The sequence below is a fragment of the Ursus maritimus genome, unplaced genomic scaffold (assembly GCF_017311325.1).
Source record: "Ursus maritimus isolate PB19 unplaced genomic scaffold, ASM1731132v1 scaffold_7, whole genome shotgun sequence".
Taxonomy (NCBI): domain Eukaryota; kingdom Metazoa; phylum Chordata; class Mammalia; order Carnivora; family Ursidae; genus Ursus; species Ursus maritimus.
This window is the reverse complement of record NW_024426885.1, coordinates 56998589-57021804: the sequence shown is the minus strand read 5'-3', so window position 1 is coordinate 57021804 and position 23216 is coordinate 56998589. Positions and strand designations below refer to the sequence as shown.

Here is a 23216-nt window from a genome sequence, read left to right as displayed (position 1 = left end):
CTTGACATGTCATTCCCAGCCTCATGATGGGCATCATTGGCAGTGGATCATCAACAAGACAGAGTCAGACAAAAGGGGAAAACATGACAGATAGTTTTGGAAGCACAAGTAAGTCATACCTCAGACACTCCAAATTTTGGAGAAGAGAAGAAAAACAAAAGAGAGACTTCGCAGGAAAATCTCCATTCTAGCATAAGTAATGAGAACAAGTACAGGAACCCTGGATTGCTGTTACTAATGGAACTTCTTTTGAACATTTAGACACTTGTTTTGAACTTCTCAGAACTTTCAGAAGAGAAGGTAGGAGGCCAGGGAATCATATTACATGAGGAAAACAAGCATCAGGACTACATGGCCAATGCTCCAGGAAACTGGAAACAGTGAGGCCCCAACGAACCTAGAGTATAATTCTGAGACAGAATGTGGTTTGGAAACTGGAAGGATACATTAAAACTCTGGCAAGTAGGTAACATTTCTGTCCCTCAACAGCAGGAGTTTGTGGATCTGAATCTGAAAACTGCTCCACTAGAACTCTTCTCCATGTCTCTACTTCTTTCTGTGTGTCTTTAGTTTAGCACCTGACAGAACCTTTAACCCTAGGTACTAACCACTTAACTCTCAGTACGTAGTCAATCCCCTACACAGGTGATGGTGATAGAATCAATTCACCATCTTCCCCTAGAGGCAAAGCTTGCATGCTAGATTGCCTCAGAGGCTCCTTGCCAACTGATACTCCTTGAGTATGTAAGTCAGTTGCCCACCAAAAAAGGAACCCCTAAAAAGAAGGCAATGGGAAGATAATAGTTACTGGAGCTTTTCACAGTATTCCCATTCTCCTGAGTCCAGGGCAGGATCACATATCCAGTATCCACACTGAACTACATTACTTGCTTTGCCAAGAGCAGTAGGGGAATTGACATATATCACAGCTGGGTAGACATTTTAGGACACTTTGCATGATTCATCATGTTCTCTTCTGTTACAACACTGGAAGTAAATATTGAGATGGAGCCTGGGTTCCTGGGTGCTGATACTAAGTAGAGATCCCCTGCTAACTCACACTGTACATGTAGCTTGAGCAGGAAATTAACTTTTATTAAGCCTCAGATATTTGGCATTTGTCTTATCACAGCATAAGCTAGCTTATGCTGACTGATAAAAAAGCTAGCAGATACTCTTAAACTAGACTGAATGAGTATTACTGAGTATATAAAACCATCCCCAAGGGACTCCCAGAGATAAATGGAGACACTATAGAAGTAGAAGCCAAGAAAAGGCCAAGAGGTCATACAAGAGTTAGGAGGGTAAGAGCCAGAGAAATATTGTTTACTACTATTGATTTAACTCTGTATTTACCTCTTGAAAACATGGGATATGTATACATCATAAAATACTTTTGAACCTCTGCTCCAAAAAACCTTTATATGAGATAACACATTGTAAGAAGTTTGCTATTGTTTTTATCTTAAAAGATTTTGAGTAATTCTTTTAGTTCACATTCAATATGAATCTGACACATAGAAAATTATATTTTGTGGCAAATAAGATTATAGACGGTTCTATTATGTAATGACTGTAGCATGATCTAGCAGTTTTTATCTCCTTCAGAGAGTATACGACATAGAGATGTAAATTCTTTTAATCGCAATTCTGCATAAATAGACATTCTGCACTGCACTGCACTGCCAAATCTGGATCTTGAAAGTGATAAAGTGCAGATGCCTACAGTTGCAATCATAAAAATGTAATTGCTGAGAAAAAAAATTATTTCTGATCCATTGGAGGAATTTATTACAGAGGGATGCAACTGTGTAAGTTATAACACAGAGAAAATGAAAGCGAATGATTGAAATATATCCCAGACTGAACATCCCTACAAAATGACCTAGTAATTTACCTGTGCCCAAAAGAAAAAAAATAGATTAAAGATAAATCAAGTTTGGTGGCAAACACTCTGGTAACTATAAAAAGAGCAGAATAAAGATTTATGAATAAATGAATAGAAGCCAGAGTGACATAATAGTATCTATGACCAATTACTCCAAAAATTAAAATGTAATTTTGACTTGAGTTATATACAGAAGTGGGAAGCAATTTCTGAAAGCAAAGGAAAATAACATTAAGATAAATAATGAGGGGCGCCTGGGTGGCACAGCGGTTAAGCGTCTGCCTTCGGCTCAGGGCGTGATCCCGGCGTTACGGGATCGAGCCCCACATCAGGCTCCTCCGCTATGAGCCTGCTTCTTCCTCTCCCACTCCCCCTGCTTGTGTTCCCTCTCTCACTGGCTGTCTCTATCTCTGTCAAATAAATAAATAAAATCTTTAAAAAAAAAAAAAAAGATAAATAATGAGTAAAAGTGAGAATTTTTTTAATGGTATTACTACATTGCTAACTTCATCTGGTGGCACTATGAACTTAAAGATCATGAACTTCTTTTGGAATGTTTTCCAGTATGATCACAGACAATATTACTTAAACCATGTAACTATTTCAAAATAAACACTCCGAAAAAAAAAAAAAGAATGTGATGAGATATTCAGTATGATGCTATTCTAGAAAAAAACACCTATAATACAATTTAATGAAAATTTTTACTTGTATTGATATGTAATACATGATCAAAGTGACAGATACATGAAGGCTGTGCATTAACAAAAAGGTCAGTTATTTTAATAATTCTTTGAGTTTGAAATGCACTGGTTTTTGATAAGGATAATCCCATTAAAATGAAAATCAAGAGTATGTCCAGAGGCGCCTGGGTGGCTCAGTCGTTGAGCATCTGCCTTCGGCTCAGGGAATGATCCCGGCGTTCTGGGATCGAGCCGCATGTCAGGCTCCTCTGCTGGAGGTCTGCTTCTCCCTCTCCCACCCCCCTGCTTGTGTTCCCTCTCTCGCTGGCTGTCTCTATCTCTGTCAAGTGAATGGATGAAATCTTTAAAAAAAAAAAAAAAGAGTATGTCCAAATAATTTTGTTGCACTAGAATTCTCCTTTATGGGATAGTTTCTGAACAAGTAAATATTCTAATTTTATTAATATTTTTCATTTACTTTGACTTGAAGATTGCTAAGATCTAGAAACTTTTTTCTAACTGGGATACTGGTGAACTGATATACCAAACTTCCTTCAAGAAATCAAGAAACACGTTCAAAAACATTGACGAAAATCTTAAAGAACATAAATTAGCAACTATACTTACATATACATGAGATCTATCTAGCATATAATAAGTACTAATTCCCCTTTCCCTAATATATCTACTTGTAGATCATGAGAAGTCTGAATCCAGGCACTATATTGAAAGCCCTCTAAAGTAATAAGCATGATCACCCTTTTTTAAGAGTTAAATTTCTTTCCAATCAAATAAAATTACTTCTGGTCATTTTCACCCTTTTAATTTTCTAGGTGGACTCAATAAATGTTTGCAGCTTATAATAGCTTTTAAACATGCCAGGAAATACACATAAGCTGTGAAAGGCATAGTCTTCAGTGTGAATTTACTTAAAGTATTCTCTGTTGACTGCTATATCAATATACTTGACTAAAGCAAAACATCTACTGGTTTCAGTTAGAACATAAAAAGTAGTTTCTTCATAATGATACTTTCTCTGCTCATAAACAATATGTCAGCAGCCTTTGCGATTAGCAAGTCTTTTTTTAGTTTTTTTTAATTTTGTTTTATTTAAATTCAATTAATTAACATATAGAGTATTGTTAGTTTCAGAGGTAGAGTTTAGTGATTGATCAGTTGCATATAACACCCAGTGCTCATTACATCATGTGCCCTCCTTAATGTCCATCACTCAGTTACCCTCAGCAATCCTCAGTTTGTTTCCTATAGTTAAGAGTCTCTTATGGTTATCTCCCCTCTCTGATGTCTTATTTTATTTTTCCCTTCCTTCCCCTATGATCCTCTGTTTTGTTTCTTAAATTTGGCATGAGTGAAATATGATAATTTACTTTCTCTGACTTATTTTGTTTAGCATAACACCCTCTAGTTCCATCCACATCGCTGCAAATGGTGATGGCTGAGTAATATTCCATTATATATACATACCACCTCTTCTTTATTCATTCATCTGTCAGTGGACATCTAAGCTCGTTCCATATTTTGGCTATTGCAGACATTGCTGCTATAAGCATTAGGGTGCAGGTGCCCCTTTGGATCACTACGTTTGTATCCTCTGGGTAAATACCTAGAAATGCAATTGCTGGATCATAGGGCAGCTCTATTTTTAACTATTTGAGGAACCTCCATAGTGTTTTCCAGAGTGGCTGCACCAGTTTGCATTCCCACAAGCAGTGTAAGAGGGTACCTCTTTGTCCACATCCTCACCAACATTTTTTGTTTCCTGAGCTGTTAATTTTAGCTATTTTGACTGTTGTGAGGTGAAATCTCGTTGTGGTTTTTATTTGTATTTCCCTAATTCTGAGGGACGTTGAGCATTTTTTCATGTGTCTGTTGGCCATTTGGATATCTTCTTTGCAAAACTGTATGTTCATGTCTTCTGCCCATTTCTTGACTGGATTATTTGCTTTTTGGGTGTTGAGTTCGATAAATTCGTCATAGATCTTGGATACTAACCCTTTATCTGATAAGATATTTGCAAATATCTTCACCCATTCTGTAGCTTGTCTTTTGGTTTTGTCAACTGTTTCCTTTGCAGTGCAAAAGCTTTTCATCTTGATGAAGTGCCAATAATTCATTTTTGCTTTTGTTTCCCTTGCCTTTGGAGACGTGTCTAACAAGCAGTTGCTGTGGCCAAAGTCAAAGAGGTTTCGCCTATGCTCTCCTCTAGGATTTTGACAGGTTCCTGTCTCACATGAAGGTCTTTGACCCATTTTGAGTTTACTTTTGTGTATGGTGTAAGAAAATGGTCCAGTTTCATTCTTCTGCAGGTGGCTGTCCAATTTTCCCAACACCATTTGTTGAAGAGACTGTCTTTTTTCCATTGGATATTCTTTCCTGCTTTGTCAAAGATTACTTGACCATAGAGTGGAGGGTCCATTTCTGGGTTCCTTATTCTGCAACACTGAACTATATGTCTGTTTTTGTGCCAGCACCATACTGTCATGATGATTACAGCTTTGTAATAGAGCCTGAAGTCCAGAATTGTGAGGTCACCAGCTTTGGTTTTCTCTTTCAACATTGCTTTAGCCATTTGGGATCTTTTCTGGTTCCATACAAATTTTAGAATTATTTGTTCCAGCTCTGTGAAAAATGTTGATGGTCTTTTGATAGGGATTGCATTGAATGTGTAGATTGCTTTGGGTAGCATAGACATTTTAACAGTATTTGTTCTTCCAATACATGAGCATGGACGTTTTCCCATTTCTTTGTGTCTTCCTCAACTGCTTTCATGAATGTTCTATGGTTTTCTGAGTACAGGTCCTTTCCCTCTTTGGTTAGGTTTATTCCTAGGTATCTTATGGTTTTGGGTGCAATTATAAATGGGATCAATTCCTTAATTTCTCTTCCTTCTGTTTCATTATTAGTGTATAGGAATACAACTGATTTCTGTGCATTGATGTTATATCCTGCCACTTTGCTGAATTCCTGTATGAGTTCTAGCAATTTTGGGGTGGAGTCTTTTGGGTTTTCCACATAGAGTATCATGCCATCTGCAAAGAATGTGAGTTTGACTTCTTCTTTGCCAATTCAGATGCCTTTTATTTCTTTATGTTGTCTGATTGCTGAGGCTAGGACTTCTAGTAGTATGTTGAACAACAGTGGTGAGACTGGACACCCCTGCTGTGCTCCTGACCTTAGGGGAAAAGCTCTCAGCTTTTCCCCACTGAGAATGATATTCGCTGGGGGCTTTTTGTAAATGAATCTCTTGTAGACAGCATATTGATGGGTCTTGTGTTTTTTTTTTTTTTAATCTAATCTGATACCCTGTGTCTTTTGATTGGAACATTTAGTCCATTTACATTCAGAGTAATTATTGAAAAATATGAATTCAGTGCCACTATATTAACTGTAAAGTTACTATTTCTGTATATTGTCTCTGTTCCTTTCTAGTCTTTGTTACTTTTCAGCTCTCTCTTCACTTAAAGGATCCCCTTTAATATTTCTTGCAGGGCTGGTTTAGTGATCACAAATTCTTTCAGTTTCTGTTTGTCCTGGAACCTCTTTATCTCTCCTTCCATTCTGAATGACAGCCTGGCTGGATAAAGTATTCTAGGCTGCATAGTTTTCCCATTTAGCAAGTTAAATATATCATGCCAGTCTTTTCTGGCCTGCCAGGTCTCTGTGGATAGGTCTGCTGCCAGCCTTATGTTTTTACCCTTGCAGTTAGTTAAGGACCTCTTGTCCCAAGCTGCTTTCAAGATTTTCTCTTTATTTCTGAAATTTGCAGGCTTCACTATTATATGCCTAGATGTTGATCTATTTTTATTGATTTTGAGGGGGGGGTTCTCTGTCCCTCCTGGACTTGAATGCCTGTTTCCTTCCCCAGATTAGGGAAGTTCTCCACTATAATTTGTTTGACTAATACTTCTGCCCCTCTCTCTCTTTCCTCTTCCTCTGGGACCCCAAGTATTATAATATTGTTTTGTTTTATGGTCTTGCTGATCTCTCAAATCCTCCCCTTATGGTCCAGTAGTTGTTTACCTCTCTTTTCCTCAGCTTCCTTATTTTCCATCATTTTATCTTCTATATCACTGTCTCTCTCTCCTGCCTCATTCATCCTAGCAGTTAGAGTCTCCATTTTTTATTGCATCTCAGAAATAGCCTTTTTTATTTCGACCAGATTTTAGTTCTTTTATTTCTCCACGAAGGGGTTCTCTAGTGTCTTCTATGCTTTTTTCAAGCCCCACTAGTATCTTTACAATCATTGTTTTGAATTCTTGTTCCAACATCTTACTTATATCCATATTTATTAGATCCCTAGCTGTGATTTCTGCCTCTTGTTCTCTTTTTTGGGATGAGTTCTTCCATCTAGTCATTATGTACAGAAAAGAATAGATGAAAGGGAGGGAAAATACAAACATAGCAACAATGACACCAGAAAAAGATACACTACAAAAATCAGAAGAGAACAGAAACCAAAAAGAAAAAAAGAGAAAAAAACTGAGAATAAAATCAAACAAGTAGGGGCGCCTGGGTGGCACAGCGGTTAAGCGTCTGCCTTCGGCTCAGGGCGTGATCCCAGCGTTGTGGGATCGAGCCCCACATCAGGCTCTTCCACTGTGAGCCTGCTTCTTCCTCTCCCACTCCCCCTGCTTGTGTTCCCTCTCTCGCTGGCTGTCTCTATCTCTGTCAAATAAATAAATAAAATCTTTAAAAAAAAAAATCAAACAAGTAGAACAGAACAATAAACTGGATCCTGAGTGTATTTTGGTCTGTTTGTTAGAAGAAACTGGATCCCAAAACAGGCAAGAAAGAAAGCCTTATATATATATACAAAAATGTAGTTGAATACAATGACATGAAGCCAAAAATGAAAAAACTATATATATATAAACCATAAGTGTAAAATTAAAATTAAAAAAGACTTAAAAAATTAATAAGAAAATAGTTGAAAAGGATAATAAAATATAAAACCAAAGGACTAAAGAATAGTAACTATACCAGAAAAATATACACTACACTAATCAGAAGAGAAAAGAAACCAAACAGAAAAGAAAAGGGAAAAAAGGGGGAATAAAATGGAAATAAAATCAGACAAGAAGTTAAACCAAACAGAACAGTAAACTAGATCCTGGGTATATTTTGGTCTGTGTGTTAGAAGAAACTAGAAAAGGTCTCCCAAAATAGGTCAGAAAGAAAAACTTATATATATACAAAAGTAAAGTTGAATACAATGAAAGGAAACCAAAAAATGAAAGAAAAAAAAATATATATATATACCATAAGCAAAAAAAATGAAAATTAAAAAGACTTAAAAAAATAATTGCTAAAATAAGAAAATAGCTGAAAAGGATAATAAAATATAAAACTGAAGGACTAAAGAATAATAAGAAAAAGCCACAAATGCTATATACTTCTTTCCCAAGAGCTGGAGTTTTACAGTTCTGTACAACTGGTAAACTTGGTATTTGCCAGAAGTTCCTGCTGGTCTTCTGGGGGAGGGCCCTGTTACCTGATTCCCAGGTGTCTTTGCCCTGATGGAATTGCACCGCCATCGCCAGGGGGCCAGGCTCAATGTAAGTGGGCTCCAGAACCAGTGGGAGAAGGGGAGGTTTGAAAATGGCTGCACCCCAATCTCTAGCCCAGGAGCTGAAAGTTTGTGTCCCCCGCTCTTCAGTGTACCCTCACAGAAAAGTGATCAATCACTCTTGTCTCCCCAGTTTCCATCCACACTCTGTGTTTACCCAGCCTGTGACCGAGCACTTTCATCTCAAGCACTCCACCCCAATTCAAGTCTCCAAACTTTATGGACCCTTGCAGCACGCATGCACACCACCGCTGCTCCCACGGTAGGGAAGGGGTTCTCACTGCGGTTTTGCCTCTTGCTGGGCCCCCGCTCAGAGAGCATTAGACTGACTAGACAGCGGTTCTCCGTTTATGGCAACACCAAGCAGTAAGCCGGAGCCTGGTCTCACTGTTTGCAACTGGCTTCCCCGCTCCAATGCCTGGGAACTCTGCTGCACTCAGGCACCCCCATTCTTTTTGTGACCCCGGGGATCCTGAGACCAAGGTGTCCCACCTGGGATTCCGCCAGCTTCGCCTCCTGAACGCCTTTCAGGTAAGCTTCTAAAAGTTCTGGTTTTGCACTCTGCTGCTTATAACACTTTCTGGTACCTGGCATACAGAGGCTCCTTCCCCCCCAGGTTTATCTTCCAGTGTATTGCCTCAGATTCACGTCTCCTCACTTCCTACCTTGCAAAAAGTGGTTGCTTTTCTATTCGTAGAATTGTAGCAATTCTTTTCTCCGATCACTGGCTGATTTTGCAGGTTTTCAGAATGAGTTTATAACTATCTAGCTGATTTCCAGGGACCAGACAAAATGGGATCCCCTACTCCTCCACCATCTTGGAGGGTCTCCTGATTAGCAAGTCTTAACTAATCAACCCTAATGTTCTACTCTTACGGAACAAATAAGGGTCATGCAGTCGCATAAATGTACTAGCCTTTACGAGGCGTCCCCAAAATGAAGGCCATTTCCCTATTCATGCCTGGTAACTACACAGGAACAAAATCTTAAATGACTTGTGAGAATTCATTTAAAAATCTCACCAAAAAACTTGGTGATACATATTAAAAAAAAAAGTATTCAACATCACTCGGCATCAGGGAAATACAAATCAAAACCACAATGAGATACCACCTCACACCTGTCAGAATGGCTAAAATCAAAAACACAAAAAAACAACAAGTGTTGGCAAGAATGTAGAGAAAAAGGAATCCTTATGCACTGTTGGTGGGAAATCAAACTGGTGCAGTCACTGGAAAACAGTATGGAGGTTCCTCAAAAAATTAAAAATAGGATTACCACATGATCCAGTAATTCTACTAGGTATTTACCCAAAAAATACAAAAACAGTAATTCAAAAAAATATACACCGCTGTATTTATTGCAGCATTATCTGCATTAGCGAAATTGTGGAAACAGCCCAAGTGTCCATTGATAGATGTATGGATAAAGAAGAGGTGGTATGTATATACGATGGAATATTACTCAGCCATTAAAAAAGAATGAAATCTTGCCATTTGCAACAATAGGGATGGATCTAGAGGGTATAATACTAAATGAAATATGTCAGTTAGAGAAAGACAAGTACCATATGATTTCACTGAAATGTGGAATTTAAGAAACAAAACAAACGAACAAATAAAAAAACAGACACATAAATTCAGAGAACAAACTGGTGGCTGCCAGAGGGAGCATGGAGGGGATGGGTGAAACAGATAAACGGAACTAACAGTACAATGAGCACTGAGAAATGTACAGAGTTGTTAAATCAATGTACACCTAAAATTAATATAACACTGTATGTTAATTATACTTAAATAGAAAAAAGAGAAAGGGATAATTTGTCTTAGGAGGTATAATGCATGGTAAGCCTAAGGGAAGTTCCCTCGTAAATTTTGGGTTAAGGACAAAAATTTAGATCTACAGCATAGTATAAGTTTTTTTCAAGCTCTGCTTTAAGAATTCCAATAAATAAAATCTGGACTTGCATAATAAGTCAGAGAATCATGATGTATATTATGAAAGGATTACTGACTTTATGAAAGACTTTATCACACAGTTTCTTAAATAGCTGCTTTTCTCATACATTTTGATATTTTAAAAATAATTTCCTATTTGACAAATAAGCCACCATGTGCCTTAGGACAAGTCACTGAAATTCTCTAGGCTCAATTTCTTCATCTATATAATAAGGATGGTTTTAACCATGCTGCCTGCCTCACTCAGTTTTCATGACTATAAAACAAGAGATTTTATATAAAGGTACTTTGAAAGCTGTATATACATATTTTTATGGTTGTTGCTTTTATTTTTTTTTAAGATTTTATTTATTGATTTGAGAGAGAGAGAGTGCACACACAAGTGGGGATAGGGAGACAAGTAGACTCTGTGCTAAGCACAGACCCCCACAGGGTTCAATCTCACAGCGCCAAGATCATGACCTAAGCCAAAATCAAGAGTTGGACACTTAACCAACTCAGCCACCCAGGCACCCCACAGCTGTTGCTTTTAAAAGAGAATTGGGGAGGGGGGAGCTTTCCAAAAGTTACTATTGTTACTAAATATGTATTTTTTAATATTTTAACAGTATTTTAAAAAGCAATTTTAGATGACATATTCCCTCTATAAAAATCAAATCTTTCCTTGGTTCATGATCTACTTTTCCCATTTTTTAGTTCTTCTGACGTTACATATTATCATTTCCATGGTCTTCATACCTGGATTATGAGTGGCTCCAGGAGCTTCTCTACAGTGAATGTTTGGACCTGCAGATCCTGAGGATCAATATTCAGTGTGATTGGTGTTTCAGCTGACATGCTGCCTGTGCAAAAAAACAAAGACACCTATTAATAAATAAAAGTACTTTCTAAAGGGAAGCACTAATGAAAATCATATAATACATAAGATTTGTATTCGGCCCCTCTTCCTGTTATCAGCTGTAGCCCTCAGAGGACCAGGGTGACAGGTCCATCAACAGAGAAATGAGATTCCTTCCCCATCTGTTCTCTGTTCATGCAGTCTGGGCTTAGATCCTCTACCAAATTAAACTATGTTAGTATGATCATGACTAAAATAATAACCCAGGGTGGGTTTGCATCTGTTCAGGAGTCTTAAGTAAAAATGAATGGTCAAGTCGGTGAAACATATCTTATGGCCAGCAAGTGCTCTGACTTCCAAGAAATCATAGCACTGAGGCAGCCAGCACTCATATTTTCTTTATTCTTCTTAATGATGACTCAGATGAGGAGCCAAGCAGGATTTTGGAAGATGTGATACACCTCTATTTGTTTGAGGAACTGTCTGAGGGTTTTGATTGAAGAAGAAAGTTGGGGGCAATTTACTTTCCTATACAGAAAATAAACTAATTTAAATTGGCATAGTTATTATAAAAAGAGAGAAGGGATTGATATTTGGGCAAGACAAAATAAGAAAAAAATGACAAGCCATCTTTAAGGCATTAACATTAATCTTAAAATCAGTGAGATTTTTGCATAAGAACACACAAATATCTCAATGACCACATGTGGCATATATATCATAATATATTCAAATTAACAAATTGGCTATAAAATCTATTACCCAAATTGCCAAGTCCACAAATTTGTATTACCTTATTCACAATCAAGTATTTACTAAAGGCCCACAGAGATAAGCAGTAAGAAACATGTATCGCCTATATGTAACTTAGTCTGTTAAAAATAAACAAATTTATAGGGGCGCCTGGGTGGCACAGCGGTTAAGCGTCTGCCTTCGGCTCAGGACGTGATCCCGGCGATCTGGGATCGAGCCCCACATCAGGCTCTTCTGCTATGAGCCTGCTTCTTCCTCTCCCACTCCCCCTGCTTGTGTTCCCTCTCTCGCTGGCTGTCTCTATCTCTGTCGAATAAATAAATAAAATCTTTAAAAAAATAAAAAAATAAAAAAAATAAACAAATTTATAATACACAGAAACATGTGTTACTATCAATGCAAAAACCTTCCCACTTAGATATTACCCATTTTCTTCTATATTTTTAGGCAAGAGAACATAAGATTCCACCCTCAGAAAATATCCGGTTATTCCCTATGGCACCCACGGAAACGAAAACAAAAATAATTAGGAAGTACTACAATAGTCCCCCCTTATCTACAGCTTTGCTTTCTGTGGCTTCAGTTACCCATGGTCACTTGTGATCCAGTCCAGAAACAGATGATTTTCCTTCTGACGTACCATCAGAAAATAAATGGAAGCCTGGGCTACATCACAATGCCTAGGTCATTGACCTCACATCATCTCAACAGATAGGCAGTTTAACATCCCACAAGATACTGAGTACAATAAGATATTTTGAAAAGAAAAGAGACACCATACCATATAACTTTCATTACAGTATATTGCTATAATTGTTTTATTAGTTACTATTATAAACCTCTTACTGTGCCTAATTTATAAATTAAACTTTATCACAAGTACATATGTGGGAAAAGGAAAGGGAGGAGGAAAGAACACATTTTCATGGTGTTTCTCTTATCCAGAATCAATGCCTTCAACACTCCTTTCCATCCCTGTGATCCTAGGAGAGAGGATTGTTCTTTTTTCTATACCCCTGCCTCCAACTCCAAGGGATATCAGAGTCTCAGGGTAGGGCCCATGTTCCCTCCCAACTGTTTCCCCTGAGTCTATTCCCATTCTCCTCCTAGACTTTGTCAATGACCATTGGCCTAATTCCATAAAATCAGCATCTCTTTGCTCATCAATCTCTCCCACTCTGGTGGATCCTTTTCTAGATTCATAAACGTGTTACTGTATATATTCCAAAGATAATCATGATCTCCACGGGTATGTGTAAGTGAAAAGGTCAGTGCTTTACCAAGGCCTTTCCACACCATACACCTGATCACACGCAGAGAGAGACATACACATGAAACCATCCTGTAACTAAAATTAACTCTTATCTTGATGAACTCTTAGATTAATAATGTAATTTTTTTTTATTTGGTTTTATTTTGGGGGACTGGAGGGAGAGGGAGAGACAATCTTAAGCAGGCTTCACGCCCAGTGCAGAACCCTACCCAGAGCTCAATCTCACGACCCTGAGATCATGACCTGAGCTGAAATCAAAAGTGGGACACTTAACCGACTGAGCCACCCAGACACCCCCATAATTTTTTTTTTTAAGCAGAGGCAAATACTATAAAAGTTATACACCAATTTTTACCTGTGCAGGAAGGGGGGGTGTCAGTGCCCTGAATCCCCACATTGTTCAAGGGTCAACTGTACTATAAATGTTGCGAATTTTATATAAAACCCACCAACAGGGGCACCTGGGTGGCTCAGTTGGTTAAGTGACTGCCCTTGGCTCAGGTCAAGATCCTGGAGCCCCCAGATCGAGTCCTGCATTGGGCTCCCTGCTCAGCAGGGAGTCTGCTTCTCCCCATGACGCTCCCCCTTTTCATGCTCTCTCTCTCATTCTCTCTCTCTCAAATAAATAAAATCTTAAAAAAAAAAAAAAACCAACATTGTTGATTTCAGAGAGCGTGTACACTTTCTGATAGGTAGCACATTTCTACACACAACCAAATGGCCTGTTCAGGGCACCTTTGCCCCCTTTCAGACAATCATGTGTGTCCTGTTTTCAGTCTATTCTTAACTCCACCAACAAACCACTCATACAAAGTGCCTACAATTCCTTTACTTTTTAAAAGACATTTTTGCCTTGAAAAAAATATTATTCAAATTGTATTAAGTGAAAAAATATTGTTTGAATTTCTTTTCAAATGAAAGTATAAGTTACTGTTATTCTATGATATAAAAATATATGAAGCACTCCAAATACGCTTCAAGTAAAAAATGTTCCTGTTGAAAAAAAAATAACTTAAACTAAGGGTACTTATTTAAAATAAAGTACATCAGAAGGGAGATGGATGGGAGGAAGGGTGAAATGGGTGAAGAGGATTAAGAGTACACTTACTGTGATGAGCACTGAGCAATGTATACAATTCTTGAATCGCTATACTGTACACATGAAACTAATATAACACTGTATGTTAACTATACTAGAATTAAAATTAAAAACTTACTTTTAAAAATCATGGGTTTAAAATAAAGATAGATAATAGATAGATAGATAGATAGATAGATAGATAGATAGATAGATGATACATATAGACAGATACAAAGCCAAATGATTTAGGCCTTTACTACCTTGTTTTTCTTCCTTTTCACTGGTTTTATTTCCTTTCTAAAAGTAAAAACACAATCTCTCTTCTTAGCTATTCATCTGAAATATAGAAGATATGTTTCAAGAAAGGCTCCATCACTATTACCAAATGGTTTCTCTCAAACACATTTCTGGGACTGAAATGTTTTGTTTTGGTTTGGCTTGGTTTGGGTTTTGGTTTTCACTTTTTCCAGTCATTCTACCTACCACTTTAATTCCCTCTAACAGACGCAAATCTAAATTGACAAATAGGATATTCCCATGATGACACTTCTGCATAGTCTGGAGCCAATATATACAACAAAATATGTCCTTCAGTCTCCATAACCATAGGGTTCTATCAAATGAATACTCACAAAGGAGCTCATTTGTTACCCCTCTCATGACAGGTACCATCCTACATATAAATCAAGTCAAGATCACTGACATTGCTTTGTTTTTTCGTATCAGTGACAAAAGGTAGAGTACACTGTTGTGAACTGAAGTAAGAGCGAAGAGAACTTTCACAGCCTTTAAAAACATGTCCTTTCACAGAAATTCATTCACAATGGATTTTCAAAGCCAAGTTGAGCACCAGAAATTAGAGGCAAAGAAAATAAAAAATGAATAATAAAAATTATCCACATCATATATAATCCTGCTAGAAGAATGTTCTTCAACAAAGAGATAAAAGACAAACCTAATTCAGCCAAAGTATCTTCTAAATCTGTGACCATGTCTTTAATACGCATTAAGCCAAAGAAAGTTATTGAGAAGTTCATTTTTTTCATGGCAAAATTATAAAATAATATGCCAACAAGTCCTTGAAGAACCTTGGCTACATATAATGATTCTTCTTTGAATAAAGACTGTTTCTTATAAAAATCTTTTGGATCTTTTATATCTGTCCTGTTCAGTAATCCTGATTGATTGGAGATCAGGCAGTAATTTTGCAAATGAAGTTAAAGCCAGGTCAAAGTCTGACAAACTGTTACCAAATTCTTACAGCAATACCATAATGTGAATCCAAAATAAAAATCCTACTAGGTTGTGGGTATTATAATCCAGGGTATTATAGAGTTAGGGAGCACTTCTCAAACAATTCAAGAATAACTCCTACGACATCCTTCATTTCAACAATGTACTGGACTTGGATGAATAGAAATGATGAGTACTCACTATACCATTAGATTCTGGGGTTACTTTTTCTTTATTATTTGAGAGAGTGAGCACACAAGCCAGGGAGAGAGCACAAGGAGGGGAGAGAGCATGTGGGAGAGGAATCAGTGGAGAGGAAGGGAGGGGCAGGGGGCTGGAGCAGAGGGAAAAGGACAAGCAGACTTCCACCAAGCAGGGAGCCCCATGTGGGGCTCCATCCCAAGACCCTGGGATCATGATCTGAGCTGAAGGCAGATGTTTAACTGACTGAGCCACCCAGGCACCCCTGGGATTACTTTTATAAAGTTCTTCCTTATGTTGAATTGAAATATGTCACTTTTTGACTTCTCTCCAATTGAGACTATTTCATAAAGTGGAAAAGGTACAAGTTTGAAGACAAGAAGACTAGATTAAAACCCAGTTTTCAGAATCAAGGGGAGGAAAACAAATGACTTGACAGCAGTAACAGATGTCTCCAGGGAGAGTCCTCAAGGCGGAGCAAATGCACCCATGTGGATCCTTCCCTTCTCCCCACACTATCTTAACCACAATACCTGAATTTCCTTTATTCCACTTTATTTCTTGTTCGCAATTGAATTCATATCAATTTTAAATTCACTTAATTTAACAAGCATTTCATTTTTAAATGCAGCTAACTCTGAGGTCACAGGGTGCACATATTCAATCATACATTAATATGAACTAGCTCATTACTCTCCATCTGACACCCATATATGTTACTTTCATAGCACAAACCACATTGTATTCTAGTCATATCCTGGCAGCAGAAGAATGTTTGATCAGAGAGATGCACACAGAGGTCAACGGAAAATTTCACCCACCATTCCCTCACAAACATTAAAGAGAAAACTTTTCCACCTACTTCTTCCTACTGTTAACACATGACCCCCAGTCTCCAAATTCTGAAGCTCAGTCTCCTCTTAGTAAACCTATAATCCTTCTACATAAGTTGACATGTTATTGTGGGATGGTTTAGAAACTTAATCATCTATATATGTTTCCTACAGAAAAGTCCCTAATACAAAATATTTACTTTTAAAAAAATAAAGTTTCTAACAGTTTGTAAGGTGACAGTTTATTCTCCATTAAGATTATTAAATTCCATGTCAGAGTCATCAGACTTATCTAATTAATCTCTTTATACTCACTTTTCAACTAAATTGTTCAATTCTTTTTCACAAGGATTACTGCAAACTCAAACCTCCCCATCATATATTTGGACAATTAATATTTCTTTGCCCCTAAATGCAGAATTTTATTTTTTCCTCCTAACATTTCATCCTGCAGAATCTGGACTTTGGTTCCCACCAGTCAAAAATTAATATTAGAGAATCCAACATGTTAACACTTCCTCCAAGTTTTCTATTTACCCATTAACTGTTCGGTATGAATTCTATAGTCTCCAGTTAAGTCACTGAACAATGACAGCCAGGCATTGGCTGATTTTGATACCACTAGAAATATCTTTTCAGATACATAATGATCAAATGATAAACACTGCAGATGTGACTTTTTCAACCAGTTATTAATCACTTTTTTGTGAAATAATCTACTTTTTCATCTTGTCAAAAAAAAATGTAAGGATTTTTTTAACGTTTTATTGAAATAAGGACATCCTTTCCTTCCTATTTAAGAATTCAATTTTAAAAAGAAATCTAGTTTGACATAACTCACTCCTGGAGAATCCATGCCGAATGCTAGTAATTACTGCCATTTACTTACAGTTTAATTCTTCAGTTTTCCTAGTTTGGTGCCCAGAAGTCCAGTCTAATTTTAGAGGCCACCTTTTTACCCTTTTTGAAAATAAGGGTATTTGCCCTTTTTCTGCTTTCTGACAGGTCTGCTATTTCTTAGTGACTCCCAGGTTCTGTGCTCACATTTGCAGATCATTTTAGAATTAAGGGATATACTTTTTCAGAAGATACATAATTCAACCAATTTAAAGGGACTAAGCTATCTCCTTTATTTTCATCATCTAGGGTTTCAATTCTTTTTTAATTAATTAAAAATTTTATTAAGTAATACAAGGTTCAACAACATATATGGTTAAAAACAAGTCTCTCTCCCATCCCTGTCCTCCGGCCACCTAATTTCTCTCCCACAGACAACTGCTATGGTCATTTTCTCATACAGTTCCAGAGACATCATAGATAGTACCAGCACAGAAGTATCTATATTTTAATACAAATTCTAACAGACCTGCCTCTTCCACTTAATTCAATTCCCTGGTATCAGTCTTTGTTCCATCTTGCCCACGTGACATCACAGTATCACAGCTTATATGTATTATCTATCAGCTGCTAATCTCACATCATTTGACTCATGCACAGTACGTATTCTTCTTATGCTTTTTATTTCTTTTTCTCTCAGTCTACAACTTTGGAAGTCCTTTTTTCTTTCCTTCAGCATTCCTTCCAACCCTAGCAAATGAGAATTGCTTTAGCCTTCTCAACATTACATTTCCTAGTTCAGCCATCCTCTTTTATTTGCCTTAAGTAATATGTCCCTCTTCCCATCTTTGATCCATATTCTTTTCCAATGCGTGCTCTTTACACAGAAACACTAGGATTTGGGGCCATTCATGTTATTGTTAAATGATTATTTATGAAGCACTACTCTAGATTCTGGTGAAAGAAAAAGTAGTAAAGCCAAGGCCCAGCTGACTCTCTTCTTTCTTCATTTCTAAGTCATCAAATTTCTCTTTGGTCATATACAGTCCCTTAAAATCATACTTACCATTAATCTAAAATTTCCGAAATTTTCTTCTCTTAACATCGAGGACACATGTGTAACTGTGTCTAACAATGTTTTATTTACAATCGTCACCTCTACAATAGAACAGTCAATTTCTCCCAAACCAGTACTGTCCATAGACTTGGACAAGAGCTGCCCCACCCTGCATCCTTATGTTCTGGAAGAGCCCATGGGACCAAGGTAATATGCCCTCCCAGAACCCACACTCCCCTTTCTGACATGCTCAGGATATCCAGTACCCCACCTCTCTGCTCAAGCAGCCCAAACCTACGTCCAGGGCCTATGCCAGCCTGTTCCTAGAATCTATCCTACCAAAAATAAATGACTCAACATGTCCATCCCTACACTTGAGAGGTAGCCAGGAGGCAGCTTCCTCCCCAAAATTTTTAGTTTGATGGAGTTTGTATGTGCAGTTCGGATTGTCCACTTGTACATGCTCGAGGCTGCTCAGATGCAAAGCAGAGCCAGAAGTGGAAAGAGAAGGGGGCACACCACACATCAGGGGCAGGAGTGAGCTCCCCATCCACCCCCTCATTCTAACAAGAAACTTCAAGGAATCCAAGAATTCTAAGTCCAAATCTTGTCACCCAGGTCATTTTGAAGGAGTTTTTCTCAAGGTAGAAAGATAGGAAGATAGAACCTACTGTAGCAACTTGTTAGCTTGATTTGTAACTTTTACATATATAAGCGCGGTATGCAGGCCTCCATTTATACCTTCACTCAGTTCACTAGGTTAAAAATAGGCCTGCCTAGACTTTCTAGCGTTCCATATCAAGAAGTTCTTATTAATCAGATTTACTTCTTTCATTGTTCCCTTAATCTTCTAAAATGCATTTAACCCTGAGGTAGGGTAAAAAAAATTACCAGTTGTTCTAATTTTAAGAGAAGACTTCTTGAAATTTTCAAAATGTATCCCCTCACTGTTACTGTAACAGTTTTTTTTTTAATCTGTAGCAGGAAAATTAGTCACATAATAAGCTTCTGCAACAATACCAGTTCTCTTTTCCTCTCTTTTTTTTCCCTCATCCAAATGTTCTATTACTCTTTTCTTAAGTTTACGGGTTTCCATGCAAGAGTATATATTCACCATATGTATATTTTTCTACTTTTATTAAAATTGTTTGTGAACATTCAACATTACACTCATGAGAAAATAAATAAAATCTTAAATATTCAAAAAACAAAATAGAAACATTCAATTCAGGATTTATTGCTATGATATTGTATTTAATTTGTATCTTTTTAGGTACCTATATTTATTATTATTTATTAATTATTGACCTTTCCTTTTCCCATGTGATTTTCTCTGGGTAATTACAGTGCATAGTATCTATTAACATGGTTTTTCTATGCTCTAATTATTGTCATAACACTAACACACACACACATGCACACACACATGTGCGCGCGCACACACACACACACCTTTGATGGTTTTATCTGCAAATGGGTTTCTTTTCCTCAAGTTTAAAGTGTTTGATTATGTCAACAAGTCTCCTACCAAAAGTAGCTTTGGATTTCATGAGATCTCATTTAGTGAAACTCTATTTAGTGAAATACAAAGGAGAAATTTTTTACAAGGTACCGATCACAACCATCACCACAAATATTCTTATCTAATGAGCAACTAGTGAAATGTTTCCTACTCCCGAAATAATGTCATAAAAGAGAGCATTTATTTTGTCATCAGATATTTATCTTGAGGGGCGCCTGGGTGGCTCAGTCAGTTAAGCATCTGCCTTCAGCTCAGGTCATGATCCAGGGTCCTGGGTCGGAGCCCCATGTAAGGATCTCTGCTCAGCATAGAGCCTGCTTCTCCCTCTTCCTCTGCCCCTCCCCCTGCTCGTGCTCTCTCTCTTGCTCACTCTCAAGTAAATAAAATCCTTTTAAAAAATTTATCTTGAGTGGATAGCAAAACTCTGTAAGCTTCATTTTCCCTTCTCAGCACACCCCCCTTTCAGAAGGGTTAGCATAATGTAGTTCAGAATAATGTGAAGGATTGGAACCAAATGTAAGTGACAAAAAAGAATATATATATTTATATATATATATCAAAATAAACAAGTTTAAGTAGAGAAAAGGAAAGGGGACACACGGGATTTGCTGCACAATATTATCACAGTTGACTTTATACAACTATCTTGGCTAGAGTGAAATAAAATGGAAAGAGGACAACTATAATAAAAAATTTCCACTATAATCTCTATACACACCTGTTTTCCAAGCCCACCTCCCTCCCCACCCCTATCCCACCCCTATGGGTTCCAATGTCATCATTTCTGCTTATTTGGCTCACTGAGAAAGAAGTACACACATCTTTACTCACTGGGTAAACAAAACGATCTCAGGTTTGTCAGAGAGTCAGTAAAATCAAGCAATTGCCTAATATATATGATGGAGAAATAGTTGGGTTTCTTTCTTTTCAGATGTTCTTCCTACACTTTACAAATACCTTCCACACATTTATTTGGAGATCAATAATAAGTATAAGCTCTTCTGCCTAGCCTTTTCCTCAGCTATAACAGCAATGGTGTGGCACCCCTAGACTACAGGGCGTCATTCATTTATTCATTTATTCATTCATTCAACTTGTATTTATTGAGTTTCTACTTTACAGCAGTCAGAGGGTAGAGGGAGACCATAAACAATAAATATAATAAAAAGAAAATTGTTAGCACATTAGAAAAGGACATATACTATTAAAAAAGAAGAAGAAAAGAAAAAGAACAGAGTAAGCAGAATTCAGTGGAAGAGACATTGGAAGCAGACTGAAGTATTAAATAAGATCAAGATTAGCTTCACTGAGGACATTTGAGCAGACTGGAAATGGTGAGGAAATTAGCCAAGCAGATACCTGGAAGCAGAGCACTCCAGGCAGAGATAACAGCAAAAACTTGAGGCAGGAGAGTGTTGGCATATTAGCAGAACAGCAAGGAGGCCAGTGTAAGTGGGGTAGAATGAGCTACAAAGCACATAGTAAAAGAGATCAGAAAGGGATGGGGTTGAAGGTGGGTGGTTACAGATCATGTCGAACCACATGGAAAATACAGCAGACATTTGAGTACTAGAGAAACATGATCTGGTTTATATTTTGGAAAGATCACTCTGACCAATAAAATGAAGTTTGAGGGGCAAGAGCAGAAGCAGGGACACCGTTGGGAGGCTCCTGTAGTACCTTAGACCTGGATGGTGCCAGTGAAGTGGACAGAAGTGATCAGATTGCAGATATATTTTGTCAATTGAGCCCACAGGAATTCCCGACAGACTGGACATAGGAAAAAGAGAATTCAAGATATCTTTAAGTTTCCCAGTCTGCAGCAACTGGAAGACTGGAGTTACCATTTAACTGTAGTGGGCACGGCTGCAGGAAGAACAGGAAAATGAAGAGTCCAGTTTGAGACAGGATAAGTTGAGATGCATGTTACACATCCAAGTAAAGATGTTAAGTAGGCAGTTAAAAATACACGAGCAAAATTTGGGAGAGAAATCAGGGATGAAAATATAAATTTCAGAGTTGTTAACACAGAGGTGGATAGAACACAACCATCAAGGGAACAAGCCGACTAGGACGAGGCAGGTCAGAGTCAAAGTATGTTGGGAACGAAGGGAAATAAATGCGGTGGTACTCAGAAGAGGAATACAGAATTAAGATTTGCCTTTCAGTAAATTAGAAAAATATCCTCTTCTGAGCAAATAAATTAGAAAAAGGTGCCACCCTCTGGGTAGACACAGCCCTGCAGGTGTTAGCAGGAAGGCCCACAGTTTGCCCAGCAGAGGGGGGGCTAGGTTTCAGCCTCACTTAGCCTCTCAGCAGGACTACAGGCATCCTCTCAGCAGGACTACAGACATCCTGCTGCCCTCCCCTGTCTGCTATAAGGTTTTTTTTTGTTTTTTTTTTAAGTAGGCTCCATGTCCAGCGTGGAGCCCCATGCATGGCTCAAACTCATGACCCTGAGATCAAGAGTCAGACGCTCAACCAACTGAGCCACAGTTGCTCCTGTTACAAGAGTTCTTAAATTCTCCTGCATGTCCTCACTACTGGATCTCAGTAATTAAGAGCACTGGCTTTGAAGCTAGACTGCCTAGGTGAGAATCTAGGTTCTGTTCCCTGCTCATTGGTGACTTTAGACAAATTACTAACTTTCCCTAAATAACAGTTTCCTTGTCTGTAAAATGAGAATAATAAGAGTACCCTCCTCAAAGGGATCTTGAAGATTAAGGAAAATTCATATAAAAGCCATAACTTTGCCAATATCTCTGACACCTAGCAAGGGCTCAACAAATATTAGTTGATATTATTTTATCCCCTTTTCAGTAGGAAAGCAAAGTCTACTTGTCTACATTTAGGATAAACATATTTCTTTTATCTATAGAGCTTTAATTATTATTCAAGTATGCTTTCACTCTTTGTTGCCATAATAAAAGAATTTAAAATAAAGCTTCCCTCTGGTGCCTCATTTTATTGGATCTTTTAACTTCAAATTCTAAGGCATATTTCCTACATATGTATTAATTAGAAAAGCAACATGCCTAAATACCCTAGGGAAAAAAAGTCCTAATGCACGACAACCTCATAAAGGGTCTTGAGCCCTTCGAAATCAATTCCAGAGTGGTGCATAAAAGGTACGCTCCAGGGTTAGGTCTACAGTTCTTCAATGTACTACATCTGGGATCCTCAAGAGTCTGCACTTTTTATTTCCTCAGCTTTCAAGAACTCTGGGTTTCAACGGAACAAAACAATTTATATTTTGTAATAAAAAGTAAGTATCTTTAGCATGCTGTAATTCAAGCTTTAAGCATCTGAAGTTCTCTTTAATAAACCTCTGGCTAGTAATCTTATTGATGCTCTTTGAAAAATGATCAAATTGAGTGCTTCCCCCCAAAAATTATGAGTTTTATGGATTCTTTATGAGAACACCCATGCACAATTAAATTAGATTGAAACAATTGCTTACTCTAGCCATAGT

General features: G+C 37.6%; 1 protein-coding gene across 1 annotated transcript in view; it reads right to left on the bottom strand.

The window, feature by feature from the left end:
• Positions 1–23216, bottom strand: part of CTNNA3 (catenin alpha 3) — a 1592500-nt gene that overhangs the window by 1503294 nt on the left and 65990 nt on the right. Inside the window, exon 3 of the mRNA XM_008695933.2 lies at positions 10855–10958. Within this exon, the coding sequence (XP_008694155.2) occupies positions 10855–10953 (99 nt within the window). The 5' untranslated portion in view covers positions 10954–10958. The remainder of the gene's footprint in view (positions 1–10854; positions 10959–23216) is intronic.